This window comes from Aythya marila, assembly GCF_965140915.1.
Source record: "Aythya marila genome assembly, chromosome: 1".
Lineage (NCBI taxonomy): Eukaryota > Metazoa > Chordata > Aves > Anseriformes > Anatidae > Aythya > Aythya marila.
This window is the reverse complement of record NC_139042.1, coordinates 135,314,639-135,331,627: the sequence shown is the minus strand read 5'-3', so window position 1 is coordinate 135,331,627 and position 16,989 is coordinate 135,314,639. Positions and strand designations below refer to the sequence as shown.

Here is a 16,989-nt window from a genome sequence, read left to right as displayed (position 1 = left end):
CCTGCAGTATCATGGATTAGTGTCTGGTTTCCAGAAATCCAGACTCCGGATTCTGATTTCTGTGCTAAGCTCACTGCCCAACATGCCAGAAGAGCACTTGCAACACTCCTTAAAATACTTTGTTTTAGATTTTTTTTTTCACTGCTAACCACAAAATCTGTAGAAATTACACATGCACTGAATCTGGATCATCGTGTTCCTTACACCACTTGCAGAACACTGCATTTGCATTTTCTCCAGAGAAAGTTCTTCTAGCAGGGATCTCCATACTTTGCCAGAAAGCAAAGCAGAAGCAGCAAGCATGAAGCTTATTTTCACATTGCCACTAGAAAAACTGTTTTAGGAGAGAATGCATCATGGTATGTTTTCTGTTCCAGAGGTGAAGACTGAAAGATTTTCCATGGGGAAAAATTTGTGATTCTATTCAAATGTTTGAAACTGTAGCATAGAACAGAGTACAGAAAGAAGTTGCAGCCCTTTAAAAGTGCTGCTCCTCAAAAAGAAATTCTCAGATAAACTTTTAAGGACACTCAAAAAGTCAAGCACAGAAGTGTTAGTGGGGGGGGAGCAAAGGATCAGAAGCTGGAGGGAGAGGCACTAGGGACAGCTGATTACTGGGCAGCTGTACGTGATGACTGCTGGAAGAGGGGATGTGCTGAAGTAAACCTCTTGCCTTATCTGCATATGCATATGCAGGCATATGTATCTGTGTATGTATAAACAACCAAAACTACTGCCAAATCAAAAGCTGTTCTTCCAAATAACCCGTGGGCTATGCTCAGGAATGTACATAAACACAGTTATCAAAAATGTGATCAATCCCCTCAAACACATTGCAAGCTTTGTATTAAGTAACAAGCACAAGACCTCTTTTCCTTTTACCACCTTCCCATGCTTTTCCTCATACACAGGGTAACGGCTACATTGTTTTGTTCTGGTCATCACATGCCAAAGGACAGTGACAAAACTACATTTTTTTTTGTTTGTTTGTTTTGTGTTTTTTTTTCCTCTTTGTGCTCATAACAAGCATACAGCCTCCTTTCTGTGATTCTTCTCAGGTGGCAACTTAACAAAGAAATGCAGCTTTTTACTGTTGGTTGAACCCAACAACATTACCTCATTTTCATTTTCATTAAAACAAGACTTCACACTTGACATTATAGGCAACTACTAATTTAGCCAATTTTTCTGGAAATAAATGATTTATTCAGGAAAATTTGCTAATATATATATATATATAAATGTAAATATCTATAAAGATTTATTTTATATATATATTAAAATAAAATAGTAGCAAAACAATCTATAATATAAATACATAAATATAAATAAAATATATATTAAATATATATAACTATATATATGTATTTACATTGCTTACTTCTATGATTTGTGGTCAGCTAAAAACTGACCACAAACTGACTAAACTTTATATGGATTGTGGGGAATTACTGAGGGAGCATGAACTAGTGAAAAAAAGAACAATTCACTTTTCTGAATCATTATTCTACAGTGAACATACTAATCCAACCCTAAATGGAACAAAACACTTTTTTTTTTTTTTTTTTTGAGATCTATTTAAAGAGAAACAAAGTGTAAAGAGTTATCTAAAATAAAAAGGATGGGATGTATATTTGAAATACCAAAGGCAGACAAGCAAGTCTGAGCATATCTCATTGTTCACTTTTCCTTCAAAATAACCACTCACAGCTAGTATTTGTGTATGTGCATTTGCAACCTGTCCATGCATTATTAAAATTAAATTCCAGAAAGCAGAAAATGACACAACAATCAAGAGTTAGTCTTCATTCATTCTACTGGAAGTGGAACTACTTACTGACCATATTAAAAATATATTTATTTTTTGCATTAGTTAGAATTAAGTGCAATTTAGTATATGAAATATGATGTGAATTATTGTGTGGAATATTGTTCCATAAGAATGTTAATATCATCTGCATTGTAAAATAGTCATAGATGGCAAAGGGTCTGAGGACTGGGGAAAGCTAAAGAATCTCATAGGATCCTCTTGGTAATTCTTATGTGTGATGACGTTTCTTTGTCCCTGTTGCACGGCCTGTTTCACTGGCTCCCTTGCTCTGAGATCCCCAGAAATTCCTAGTCAAGCATAAGCCAGCAAGACAGGCAGGAGAGCATGACTGAAAAGCTGAGCAGGGTATGAGGCTTAACAGGTGAGAGGTAGGAACACATACTAGGACAGAAAAATGTATAGCTTTCTCATGCAGAATGTGTGATGTTTTGGTAGCAATACACTCGTTTCTCACTCAGAGAAACTCAGAGATTATCTGTGAGATAAATAAAATCCTGTGTAAAATGCTAAAGAGCACAAGCAAATTATTTTTTCTCCTATATTTCCTAATCCTCAGGTTATGAGTCTACAGATGTGATTGTAAGTGAAAGCTGAAGTCCATCACAACGTGTCCTCTTTGAAAAAAATACAGTAAGATTCTTCAAGAAAATATGCTATTATATGGTGAGAGTTAGTGCTATCACTTTTCTGATCGAACATTTGGGATGAGCTGCTAGTGACACCTACAAGAGAGAGTTTTCAATGATGCATAAAACATCTTACCATTTTTCCTCTACCTATTTCCCATGTGATTGAAATGGACACTTGGAACATTAAATGACTAATTTGGAAAAACTCAAGTACAATAGAGAGAATACAGGAAATGAGAGCTGTCAAGCCAGAGCCTAACCTCAGCTGAAACTCAGCTTACTTATTGGGCTTTATAAGAACTTCCAAATTATCTCAGCCTGTGTTCTGAAGTGCTACTTTTGGCTATTTCTAGATCTCTAACTCCTTTTCTTCACAAAAACCCCTCTGGTCCTTTGTACAGGCTTGTCAGAAATGAACAGCCCTAGCTGCCACAACACAACAGTAACTACCCTTTTCTAAGGAATGGATCTTTTGAAATCACAAAAGTAGCCTTTAAATAGGCTGCTAGCCTGTGTCAAGCCACAGGAGTATGAGATTAAATACATAGGCTCTCTCTTAATGCTAGAAAACTTATTTAAGCCCTTGTGGATGTTGCAGGAGTGAAGCAGAAAGGTTATCTCAGCCTCCTGGAACTTAAAGCCATTGCAATGCTATTAAAGGAAACTTGTCCCAAACATCTTCAAATTAGCATTAATGTGCAATGAACAATTTCTTGTAGGGGAAAAGCACACTTATGAGTTTCCCTTAAGCAATACAAGAACACTGATCTCCTCATGTTAATGCAAGATCCTAAACTATAATTTTAAATTTGCTTTTCTCCTCAAGGCCTCTTGCTTTATACTGCTGTCCAAGATTTTTGAAATTAAGAGTAACATCTCAGATGCATCCGCGTATGACCCTAGTCATAGTTCCAAAAGAGATGTTCAGGCAATTAGGAAGTTTAGGGCTAGAGAAATGAACATTGCAGTGGCTATTTTAAAAGGCAGTGTTGATAGGATCATTCCAGAAATGAGCAAGAAAAAAACAGTCCAGCCATAAATAAATGCTTCCTTGGATCAAACCATAGACAGTGAGTTGCAGGTTAGGCTTGAATACTATAGACTATATCAGTCTACAACATGTAAATACATATCTATAGTGTGAAGCCGAAACTATACAGCCAAATTGCTTTTTGACTCTATAGACTTAATTTCAAAGAAGTCATGTTGAGATCTGTAAGGAAAAAAAAAAAGTTATTTCTTATTCAATATTCATTACAAATACATAAACTTCATTAATAAAGTTGAAAACCAATTGACAGCCTGGTCACAAACAGAAAATATATAGTTTAGGCTATATTATCCAGTGTTTTTTTTTGTTTGTCTGTTTTTTCTGTCAAAATCTTTGGGGATCTGCATAAGTTAAGGTATAATTAAATTCCTTTCCTAGAAGCATCTCTTTATTCCAAAAGGCTATGCCAAAGTAATGATTTTCAGTGTTTAAATTACTTGTCAACATAGTTACTACAGTACTTACTGACCTATACTATGCCAGGGGAGAAGCAAGTGAATTATCTGTTGGATAATTCGTTTACGTATCCAATCCTTGAAAATATAATGTTTTAAACATTGCACATTAGGGAATGTCTTACTGCATTTGGTAAAAACTGCAAAACATTTTATTTCATAGCAATCCAGTCATGTCATGGTTTCAACATCACCACTATCAGAATCAAAGAGTAATTGAGAATGGAAGGCACTTCTGAAGATTTTCTAGTACAAGCCTTTGCTCAAAGCACATTCACCTACAGCATGTTACTCTGGGATGTATCCAGTCAGTTTTTGAATACTTCCAAGTATGGAGACTCCAAAACTCTGTGCAACCTGTTCCAGTGTTCAACCACCTTCACAGTAATAAATAAATTAATAAATAATAATTAAAAAAACAAACAAACAAACAAACAACTTTTACCTTATGTTTAAGTGGAATTTGTTGTATTTCAGTTTGTGCCCTTTAACTCTTGCCATTTCAACCAACACCACTGAAAAGACTCTGGATCTATCTTCTTTATTGCCTCCCATCACATCAATCAGATTCTCTATGAGCCAGACAGTTCCATTCCAGCTCTCAGCCTTTCCTCATATGGCAGATGCTCCAGTGCCTTAATCCTCTTCAGCACCTTCCTTCTCTTGGACTCTCTTCAATATGTCCATGTCTTCCTTGCACCAGAAAGCCCAGAACAGGACACAGCACTCCAGATGTGACTTAACAGAGCGGAGGGGAAGGATTACCTCCTTCAACCTGCTGACAACAGGATCCTAATGCATCCCAGGAAGCCATTGGCTGCCTTTGGCTCATGATCAACTCGGTGTCCACCAGGACACACAGGTCTTTCTCACAGAGCTTTCCATCTGGTCAGCCTCCAGCACGTACTGATGCATGGGGTTATTCCAGCCCAGAGGCAGGACTTTGCACTTCCCTTTGCTGAACTTCATGAGATTTCTGTCAGCCCATTTCCACAGCCTGACAAGGTCCCTCTGCATGGAAATCCAACCCTGTGGCTTATCAGCCACTCCTCATAGTTTTGTGTCCTCTTCAGACCTCTTAAGGAGCACTCTTGTCCCACTATCCAATTGATTAATGAAGATGTTAAACAGTATTGGCCCCAGTTACTGACCCCTCAGATACACCACTGGTAACTGGCTACCAGCTGGACTTTGTGCTGCTGAACACAACCTTTCAAGCCTGGTGGTGCAGCTGTCTTTCAAACCACCTCATTGCTTATCTAGTCCACACTACCTCAGGTTGCCTATGAGATTGTTAAAGGAGACAAGAGTTGAAAGCCTCACTAAAGTCAAGATAAGCAACATGTACTCTTTTCCTCTCATGCATTAATCCAGTAATCTCTTCAAAGACAGCAGGTTGTTAGGCATGATTTGCCCTTCATAAACCCTTGCAGACTTCTTCCAATCACCTTCTTGTCCTTAATACGTTTGGAAATGTTTTCCAGTTGGACTTGTCCACCCTCTTCCCGGGGATTAAGGTGACTGACCTGTGGACCTTCCTCTTGCCCTTCTATTACAGAAGAGAAAGAGTGACATTTGCTCTCTTTCAGTCTTCAGGAATTTCCCTTGATTACCAAAGTCTTTCAAAGATAACTGAGAGTGGCTTCACAATGCCATCAGTTCCTTCAGCACTAGTAGCTGCAGCCCATCAACTCACATGGGCTTGTGTATGTCCAGTTAGTATGAATGTTCCCTAACCTAATCCTCCTTCAAAAACGGTGAGTTTTTCTTGATTCAGACCTTCCAATTGTTCTGAGGGTCCTGGGACTCCTAAAAGTGAGTCTTATAATTAAAGAATAAGGCAAAGAAGGCACTGAATACTTAGGCTTTCTCCATGTCCTCTGTCACCAGATCTTCTGCCCCATTCAGCAGGTGGCCCCCATTTTTCCTAATCTTTTTGTTGCTGATGTACTTTTAGAAGCCCTTCTCATTGCCCTTCACAGCAGGAGGCTGTGCCTCTACAGACAGTCTCACAGGCAGTATGTTCCTCCACTCCTCTCTAGTTCATGACTGTGCCTAAAGGCACAATCTAGCTGTCAAATTGCAGGTATTTCCCAGACCACCAGATGTCTGCTGACTTCAGATAGTTAATGCACACCTTAGATTCCTCCATCTTTCAAATGCTTAACAGTCCTTTTTATTTTTTATCTTTTTTTTTTTTTTTTTTTTTTTTTTTGTGAAAGCTATCTATATTTCTCTCGATTATTTGTGACAATAACAATGTAGACTCCTGCTATGTGGTGCTCTGTAGTTTCAGATATAATCTGCTTTATTAATAAGTGGCTGTTCTTTGGAAAATGAAATACTTCTTGGTAATCATCACTGCAGGCATCAAACCATATACAGAAAAATAGCTCTGAAGATATCATTAATCCTGGAACTGCCACACCTGACAAACATAAATATGGTTAAAGGATTCAGAAAACTCATTAATCAAAATACAAGTACTGAAAAAGATTTCCTCTTGCTTTGAAGTGTATAGCCCTCATAGCATTGTGAGTTAGACCTTCATTCAAGTTCGATTGTGAGCATTTCATAAAATCATAGATTTAGAGAATTAGATTTAGAGTTGGATGTTAACAAGGTTTCCATGCTGATGCAGAACTGCTTCACAGGAGTGAAGCTATACAAATCTTTGCTGAAGTATCTGGAGCCAAGATTTTGAAAAACATGCTTTTCAAACATTAACGTTCCAGATCTTTATTCAGTTTCATAAGAAAATGGACTAATTTTCAACTGTTGAGCAAACAAGTGTTTATAAAATGCTTTAAAAGTTAGTTTGGACACATACAATTACACATACATAAGTCATATGACACTCGTGGCAATTTCATGGTTTAAGTGGTTAAATGGTTTAAGTAGTTAAATGGTTTAAGGTGATCAAAAAATAGTGGTCCTGCTATATCCTCCACCCTGAAAAATAAAACAGAAGATTGCTATACAAGCTCTAATGCAGAAAACAGGGAAAATGCTGAAGTGTTTGTTGTGTTTGTTTTTTTTTTTGTTTGTTTGTTTGTTTTTTCAGATGTGGAAAGAAGATTTTTCCTTTTGAGCATCAACAGAACTCCAGATCACTTAATACAACTCCAACACTCCCTATTATGGAACAGAAAGGCAATGGCAATTTAGGTACCACAACAGTGAATATTGCACCAATGGCATAAACAGGACTCCTAACGACTTATGTCCAGTTGGTGCAATGTTGACTGTATTGGCATGTTATCTTCAGTTCCAGCAAAATGTCTATGTTCACAAATCAATTCAACAACTGCTACTTAACAGCAGAGCTCAGAGTTATACCATATCCTTTTCCAAGAGGCGTAAAGGAGGATCAGATGTAGGGCAAGACACCCTTCAGAAAAAGAGAGCAGTGTAACTATGAGAGCTTGTGCTTGTGACCACAAGCGATGCCTATTGCTCACATATCTAACATGTTCATAGTATCTATTGATCACACTAATCATTTATAAAACATGTAAACACAAAGTTCTCATTTAAAGTCTGCTCAAATAATTGCGCCTAAATATAATAATTGTGTGTATAATTGTGTCCAGGTACTCATGATCTCTGAACTTTTCACCTAGAGTACAGGTTGTCATTTAATGTAGCTAAAACTGTTTAAATCTGCTTCTTTTTCAGCCTTTCGTTCCACCTCTGAAGAAAGGAAAATGAAAAAGGAAACTACATCACAGGAGTTACGTTTCAGCAGGTACCTAAGGAAACAGGATCTTTTTGATTAGCCTTACTCAACAGATTAGAAATTCAGGGTTCAATTTATTATAAATGCTATCCTTCAACCACCCAAAAAAGTTGAATTTCATTAACACTTGAGCTTCTCTAGAAAGCTTTGATTGCTGAAATGCATCAAATAAAAAGCCAATAAAGAGGCCTCATGGTATTAATACATTTTTGGCCAGAAACAAATGGTAAATATTTTCAAAGCTATTATCTGTCATGTTGGATCATAGGAAGCCTTGGTGTTATGAAAGAATTAAAAACAACCTTTGATTTTACTGAGGTTTGGCTAGTTTACAAATACTATGATCTTTATTAAGGATACCAAATAACTTCAGAGAGATGTGCTCTTATCTTGGTTTGGCAAACTTGAAGTGCTTTCAGATCTCTGGCTTGCCTTCCAGCCAAACCTCGCAATGGGTTTTAATGTTGACAATGCTGCGAAATCACTCATGCCTAAAATGCAATAACTGTACTTGAAGTAGTCTCATTAAAAAATAGTTTCCACCATAGATATTTTAATCCTTCCTATTCCATCTCTGAGAATGCAACGTGCTTTGCATAGTATAAGAATCTTATGTATTACAAAAACAGGTGGAAAATCTTCCATGCCAAATGTGCAAAACATTCAAAATCACATATGTCAGCTTTCTGATACTTTGTTTCCACAATCTTATTTATGCAGGGTTTAGTGCCCATCACAGTAATACCTGAGTGCTTAACATACATACAGTTCCTCCATTTAGGGAGGGTGGCTGAGTTTACCCTACCTTGTCCCACTACCACATTACTCAGTTTCAGCCAACCTTTGATACAGTAGCATATCCATGACACCTGGGCAATTAATTACTGTAACCCTAAGCATTCCTTGGCAAAGAGCCACATTATGGCACCCAGCATAATGTGGTTCTGTGATTCAATTTACCAAGGAAGAAAAAGTACCTAATCCTGAGGATTTGACATGAAAGCCTTTAGATAGCTGCTCAGTCATCACCTAGAGGCGACAGCTCTGCTGGTGTTGTTTGCAGAATTTCTGCTGCAGGAAGCTTTCTGAATCTTAATGTGTGTTAATCCCTAACTAAATTCTCAAAATAAGGCTGAAATAAGGGATCGTTTCACCACATTTGACCCCTGTAGAAATAAAGGCGTTCTTTTTAAGTGAGCCATGCATCTGTGCATCATACAGGGAAAGATTTACAATATATTTCAAATTTCTTATCTTCTGTCTCCAGCTTCTATTGGGCGTAGGCACTACTGCAGGAATGAGATGCCTGCTATCAACACACAAACTCAGGAGCAGCCACAGAAGCAGCTGATTGAGTCACACATATTTCATACTTCAAGTTCCTCAGAAAAACAGGTCTCTGACTCCTGACTTCATGATACAGCTCACAAAATTTACTCAGAGTTGCAGTATGATTTATTTGTCTGCTGGCTTTATGGAAACTGTAACCGAACATGGTGTGGATGAATGTTTTTGTAATAGTTACATCTTCCCACCCAAGGGGTGAAATGAATATTGATCAGGGAAGAAAATGTGATTAATCAGATACTTGTAATGTGATAGAGAGAACTCTGGCACTTGGAAGGCTATCTTGCTCAAGCATGAGACTCATTCTCACCAGAAAAGCACCTTCAGTGTTTCTCAGATGCAAAATGAAAATTCACCTCCTGGATTGCCTCCAGAAGAGCTCTTCAGCCTGACATTTTTTTCTGGAAGGGAGGAGAGTGTTGAGAGATTTGACTACAGCACAGTGCAGTCAGCAGCATCCCAAAAGGGCAGGTTCAGGCAATAAATCTAGGTTTCCCATTACCAAATGGCTTCTGGGCACCCTAGTCGCAAATGCGTAGCTACTAATTTCAACAGAGCAACCTGGCATAGAAAAAAAATCAAAAGATATTCTTCACTGAGGGGCTCCTCTTGTGAAGAGGACAAGCCTGGCTGAAACCAGAACAAAGGTACTGAAAGGGACTGTGTCTTTTTTAATGTAAGGCTGCAAGAGCCTGTCTAAAAACCTGCTGAATTATGCCACTGCTCTATGTTCTTGCTGTGAATGACTGGACAGCATTGATTTTGTATTGCCAGACACCATTGTCATTTCATGCTAATGACATTATAGTCAGACAAAAGGTGGCTATTGTTGCTTACTTTATAGTAAGAGTATCCACAAGGGGAGATAACGTATGTGCTGAAATCCTTGCCCCTGCAAACAGTGAAGCTCTCCTGGGCACCCCTGCTCTGCCTTTAGCCAGGTTCCATTTTATCACAGAAAAGCAACTGTAGGTGAACTGCTACTTTCAGCATTGCTGCCACGTGAGAAAGCCCAGATCAGTCTGAGGATCTCATTACGCTAAATGCTGTACACACAGTATGAGCCAGTCAGCTTCTGGCCCACAGGTAAAGAGCCTAGAGAAACAGCATACAGGAGAAGTAGAGAGAAGTGTGAAGGTACTTGCCCAGCACTGCAGAGTGGGCCCACTGACTAAGTTTAGAACACATCTTTTGCAACCCAGAGACTCTGAATTTAACATCAGGCCACACAAACGTGTGTGGCAGACTCTGAAAAGACTTTGCTGTGTTTGGGAATGGCCAGATTGCTTGTGAGTTACGGAACTATCCCTGTGCTAAGGGCAGGTTTGCCTAAAAGTCAAATAAGACTTCAGTTTCCTTCTCCCACCCACAACCAGTATCGGATCCTACAAGCACAGTTTCTTTTACCATCTGTTTTGGTTTACCTTCTGCTCATTTTTTAAAGTCTCTGTCCAGCCTCTGGACTATACTAAATGATCATGGTACCACAGTAAAAATAAGACTACTAATAAATCCGTTGTTGCAATAACAGCAGTTCAGACACTTTCTGTAATGGTTCAACAGTAACATCATGAATTAATATGCATGGAAAAGAGCCTAGGAAGACAGGACAGAGTTAGCAGTGGAATCCTTGCAACTGTAACTGAAATCATTGCCACTTGCAATGATTTCAGTTTTCTTTGCTTTCTGAGTGGCAGAAGAAGCATTTAAATGATAGGCACTATGATAAATTCAATTTCCTCAAATGATAACTTTAAGCAAACAGTAAGTTTTATATGTATAGGGCACAACACAAATCCTAGATCTGTTTGAAAGATGAAAAACTAAATCATTAACACAATGCATGAGTTGTACCTGCTGCAACAGAATGATTTGAAAAATATGAATGCCTGTATATAACAAGAGCAATGGAGAGCAGTATTGCATATCTGTAAAATTATAAGTAACTGGATACCAACGTATTCAAGCACTAGCACAACACCCCTGAGAACCTCTACAGGTACAACCGAAATTTTCTAATTGTACTGGCTCTGGGTGTTTTTGCTAAGAATAGTATCATTCTGCTTCATAGGCAAGAAGAATATATACTTAAGTTAGTATCAAATGTGATGGGGAAGATTTCAATCTATCAGCACTACTTTTAGCTGTATTAAGAAATTTTAAAACCTTCCTGAAGCCTAACAGACTACAAGGTGGTATTACAGTCACCCAAGGAAATGAATGTGTAGCTGAGGGGGAAAATGTTTTATAGTACTTGATAATACCTTAGGCATTAATAGGACATTTTTGTGCAGGTTGAAAATGCATTCTTCATTTTTCACTGACAGCTGGTTAAAGGAGGAATGCAGTGAAAAGTCTATAAAAGCTTTAAAAAAAATGAATAGGTCTGCACTTCTGTTTTTCTCTTGCCCATGCTAATAAGTGATGTGCAGTTGTTAACCTTACGTTGTATCTATTGTATTCAGTGCCATCTTGGCCTGTAACCACACCAGGCAACAGAGAGTTTACGCAACGTTTTGAACAATGGAAGCATGGAGTTCAGTATCTTTAATACAGTTGGGTAGAAATATCGGAGGCAGCTGTTTGCTCAGTTCTTTTATTTTTTCAGCTTGCATGAAGTCTACACACTGCCATTCCAGCAGGCTGGCTTTTGTTCCTTCTGTTCCATTGTAAGACTCTTTCTGTAGGGTGGCACTGTCACTTTTTTGTAGTCTTTGCTTACTTCTTCTGGCTCCTCCATATCTGATACTGATGGTCATTGATTCCCATTTGATGTATTTTCTTTCTTAGATTTTGCAGTACTGTCCTTGCCTCTTTCTGCTCGTACCTCAGTGGCTATTCTTTCTATGTCTCCTTTGGGAGACCTTGTTCTTTCTTTTTCTAACCCTCCCCTGGGGCAGCTCTTCCCTCCATTGCTAGTGTTCTTTTTCCTTCCTCACAACCTGCTCCTAAACATCCTCATCTTTTTGTATGACCTCAGCTCCCATCTCCTCAACACCACCAAAAAGTCACAAACCAGGCTGACAGACATTCTCCATCCAACCCTACATACTTCTCAATTTCTCTAACATCTTCTCCCTGATGTCTCGGTGTCAGCTTAATAGTATAAGAGCTAAAATTGATGAGCTGACTCTCTTCACTCCACGATTCTCTATCAATGCCTAAGTTCTCACTTTCCTTCAGAAACTCCGTCTTTAACAGCTCTTCCTCTTCTCTAAACCATTGCCAAAAGAAATCTGCTGCACCTTTTCACATTTTTTATGTTACACTTTTTCTTGTTTCTGCACCTTGTTCTTTTCCATTCACATAAGCACAGCCTAGGTGCAGTTCCTTCTTAAGCAGTCATCTCTCTCCTTGTTTGTGATAAACTAGCAAAAACATTCTAAAAATGAAAGACTTCTGTAAGAACATCTTCATAGTTGTTTTATCTGTCTTTTCTCCCCCTCTTACCAGTGTTCCCTCCTTTCTTTGAATCCCTTTGTTGGTTTCCTCTGTTCTAAAATCAAGTCAGAGTTTATTATACTCAGCTCTTTCAGTAAGACTAGTACATATTTGCCTGCTTTTTCCATATGCTCTTATGTATTTCATCTCTCTCTGAGCTAGTTGATGTCTTTTCTTTAAAAAAAAACACACTCCTGTAGAGGCTTTCTGTGTTTACTCTTGTAGAGAAGGGTCACCTAATGGTGATTTAATTTCCATTAGCAGATAAAATAGCTTTGTTACACTGGCCTTTTCTCCTGAAATATTACAACAGAATATTAAACATGCTTATTAGTATTTTTACCCATGCATCTAAGTTTTATTATCAGCAGAAAAAAAAAAAAAAAAAGTCTTAAAAAGAGACTGAACAGATTCAAGAGGAATATATCCATAATGTGTCATTAGGCAGTCCAGATGTGTACTCCCAGAAACATATAAACTGATGATTACAGCAGTTGGACCATTATCTTTGGAGAACGATTCCACTATACCTGTCCATTACTGGCCCATGTTGGACACTGGTTACTGGGCTAGCTGGACATTTTCTCTGCTAGAGTTCTTATGTTACATCCCCACAGTTCTTATGTTTTTAAAATTTAATGGTACAACCAATAAATCTTTCTGATATCACCTACGTCCTTCCTCTCATTCCATCCTTATACAAGCCCTTCTCTTTTCTTTATAAAAGGGACTCACTTTGTGAATTCTGTGGACTAGGATCCCATCTTACTTATTTGTCTTGAAAATTTCCCAGCATTTTTATGGGAACACCTAACATTCTGATTATTAACAAAAAGAAAAACGATATTATGATGGGAGCAGCAGAACTGCTGCTGGAAGAATTATTTGCAATCCTAATTTCACACATACAACATGCTGTCCTGATCCCTTGCCCCTCCAAGTAATATCAGTTGGGTTTTTGTTTTGTTTTTCCTTTTCCATTTCTGCTGCAGGCAGAAAAAAAAAACTGCAGGCAGTTTACTTTGCAACTTCCATCCATTAATCTCAAGGTACTTTTACATAAAGGAATTAATTAAAACTCTTACATACAAGAATTAATTAAGACAGTAGTAGGCATGTTTTATCATCTCCATGTTGCACATGGGGGAACTGAGGTGAAGAAAACATTGCCCAATTCTTTTACAGAGATGGGAATGTACTTAGCCATATATCATATCCTTTCAGCCTGGTACAAAAGAATATCCTTTCTCTCCTAACACTGTGAGGTATATATCTAGTTTACAAAGTAAAATACCATTGACAGGCAGTCCTATTATTCAGAATGGAAACGTTTCCCCCAGGCAAATGCCTTGGCCAGTCAAATTTTGAAACACATCCTTCTTTCTTATTTTAGACAGAACGAAGCACACAGCATGAAAAGCAAGCTACTCTAACTACTGTGGGATCTGATAACATTTATACTCTTTTAAAGAATCAACCCAATACCTGAAATTTGTAATCTTATCATCCTGCTTTAACAGACTCTCCGTCTTTCTCAGCATTCACACGTATACTTCTGTTTGATAAAGAAAGAAATATAAACCTAATGACTTACGATTTTTATCTACAGTTCATAAAAGCTTTGCACAGCTGACACTATACAATCACGCTTCTAAAATGCAACAGTGCCACCTTCAGATCGCACTAAATATGGCTTCTTCACAAAACTAAAGCACAGCAACGATTTTTCTTTCCATCCAGACAAATCTTGCTAGGAAGCCCAAAAACACATGTATAAACCTGAGCAGAACGTGCACATTCATGTCACGAAGCACAAGCCTTCACTGGCAACTGCGGTCCTTTATTTTCATAAATAAACATGAATAAAGAGCAATCAAATAATACTTTACAATAAGCCAGACCCAGCATATTCATCCTCTGAGCATGAGAATCACAGAATATTCCCCTGCCCCTGCACTAGTGATTCACATGGGGCAGAGCAGCTGGGACCTGCTCCTGCTCTGTGATCTTCACATCATTTGCCAGCCACTCATGGGTATGTTGGGTCCCAGAGTGAGAGCCAAGCTACGGTAAACACTGTAAATACATTTCTGTATGCACACGTGTAGTATACTAGATACGTGAGATGGATTACATGCTGCTTCACACAGTATGCATTATATCCTGCCAAAGAGCCTTGCTCTGAAAGAAACCTACCAGAAGGTATGACCCCAGGTTGTGTTGCAGACCTTCCCTCCTATGTGATGAGATGCAGGTCTAGCGCATGACCCACATACACAGGTAAAACTCCTTTTTAAGTTTCTTCTAAACCACAGTGTGTGACAGATCCATTTTATCCTCAACAGAAAGATATTTATTTAAAACTGAACAAGGCTGTCATTTAATATCAAAACAGGGAACAGATTCAGTAAATTAGTCCTGCTATAAAGATTTAATTATTATCCAAAAAATTGATGCCGTGCTGTTTAAACATGAAAGAACCGTTAATTAAATTTACAGTGTCTTTGTTGACACACTACATATTTTATATTTGGTTTGATTGTAATGGACAAACACCATAATTTTAAAGCTAAGCCATTTGCATTGGTAATAAAAATTAATTCTGAAAAAAAAAAGTCAAAATACTTCTCAAATTAAAGTTTGGCCTCTGGTGTTTTGAATTAAAAAAAAAAAAAAAGGTGATGTAAATTCAAATTAGGCATATTGGACTGGAGAGGGAGAATTTTAAATCAATACAGGCTTGAAAATCAAGGTGTCAATCAATACAGGCTTTGAAAATCAAAATCTTTGACCTTGTTCTATAATACTATTGAGACAAGAAAGTGTACTGTAAGCAGAAAACAGTCTACTCACCCACTGTCATACCATCCATGTAACGCTTGATGATATCAAAGGAATCTCTTAAATTTCCTTCTGTTATGTCAAATATGATATCTGCCTGGTTGGCTGGATATGTAGGTGTGATAGCACGAAGAAAAATAATCTCTGCAAATAAAAGGTATCACAGAATGTTCTGAGAAGTAGTGAAAATATCACTGGAAAAAAAAAAAATCATTTGACCCAGAATGACTTGTCCACAAAGGCAGTGGAGGACAAATATTCCCTTGCCTTTCCCTTGGAGAGTTTGTCTTTTAGAACAGAAAAGAAAGAACTTTTGCAGGAAGAGAACATTCAGATAGATTTATTTTCTCCTCCTGCAGCATCTAAGAAGCCCTGAAGCCAAAACACTGCTACTTTGCAGTCCAGAAACAACACTCAGAAATCAGTCAGACTTCTAGCATGTACATAGAAATGACAACACTAAGTATCCACAGGGTAGGGAGTGGAGGGGGACGAAACAGATAGACCCCTGAACTCTGATTCCCTTAGGCAGTTGCACAAAGTATTGACGTTACAAATTGTAGAGTCCTTTTCAGTGTTGGAGGAGGGATTTAGGTTAGTTTTCAAGCTTCTTGTGAAGGAGGTAAGTATTATTATTAATATTATTATCCTTGCTCTACAGATGATGAAACTAAACCATGGAGCTGTAAGAATTCACCCAAGGCCATGCACTGAATTAAAGAACAACTTTGGGCTCTGGTATTACTCTCAGATTACTAAGCCTCATCTTGTTTTATTAAACCACAATGGACTAATGAGGGAACTGTTTGGTAAGCATCCTGGGCCAAATCCTTAGCTCTGCTGCCAGTACACCTGGTAAAGCTGACAGGGTGTGTATGGGAGTAAAAGTGGCTATGGGGCATTCCTCCATTCTCTGTGATGTAGGGCCAGCTAAGGCCTGAAACAAGCCTGCTGCAATATACAGCAGCTCTATTCATCCATGCTATTGGTGGTTAAATTGTTCCTATATGAACAACAACTGTGATGTCTCTTGCCCTACTTCTTCAGCCTGGAAGGGGTTGAGAGTGACTGATAGAAAAATGAAGAGTCAGCTTTGGCTCTCATTTAGAACAGCTTCCTCAGGAAGCAAAGCTGAGACTCTGGGTGGATCAGAAACAGGGATTTAAGATCTTTAAAAACTTTTCCAAACTAATCTTCCCACCCTCCCTCCCCTTCTTCTCTCCCTGTACCTTCATCATGAAATACGTTGCATTAGAGAAGCTGAGGTGAAGGCAGTCATCCCACCTCTGGATATGTAGGCAATCCCCAAAGAAGGCACCAGAAAGTGAATACAAATGCCAAGTAGCAAAAATTGTCTCTCAATCTGTAAATTTATATGTGAACTAAGCAAAGTGAGTGTGGTCCTTCTGAAATTGCAGGACTTGAAGGCTCACAGAGACCGCAGAGGCTGAAGAAGCTGAAGAAATATGCAAATATGTCCATCAAAGTGCACCATGTTGGGTTGGTAAACTCCCTTTGTACAACTGAGCAGCTGCTCACTAGGATGCCTAAAAGCTTTCTGGCCAGTCCTTCCCTTCCTTTATTTTATAGGAATTTCCCTTCTTTTATTTTATATTTTTAAAAGTAACACTATTTTTTCATAGGTCAAAAGTCAG

The 16,989-nt window shown here is 38.3% G+C and overlaps 1 protein-coding gene across 4 annotated transcripts in view; it reads right to left on the bottom strand.

Moving 5' to 3' along the window:
* Positions 1 to 16,989, bottom strand: part of FBLN1 (fibulin 1) — a 90,001-nt gene that overhangs the window by 7,804 nt on the left and 65,208 nt on the right. For all 4 annotated transcript variants that reach the window (XM_082780262.1, XM_082780258.1, XM_082780261.1 and 1 more), the window contains one exon: positions 15,347 to 15,478. In XM_082780262.1, coding sequence (XP_082636388.1) covers positions 15,347 to 15,478 — 132 coding nt within the window. The remainder of the gene's footprint in view (positions 1 to 15,346; positions 15,479 to 16,989) is intronic.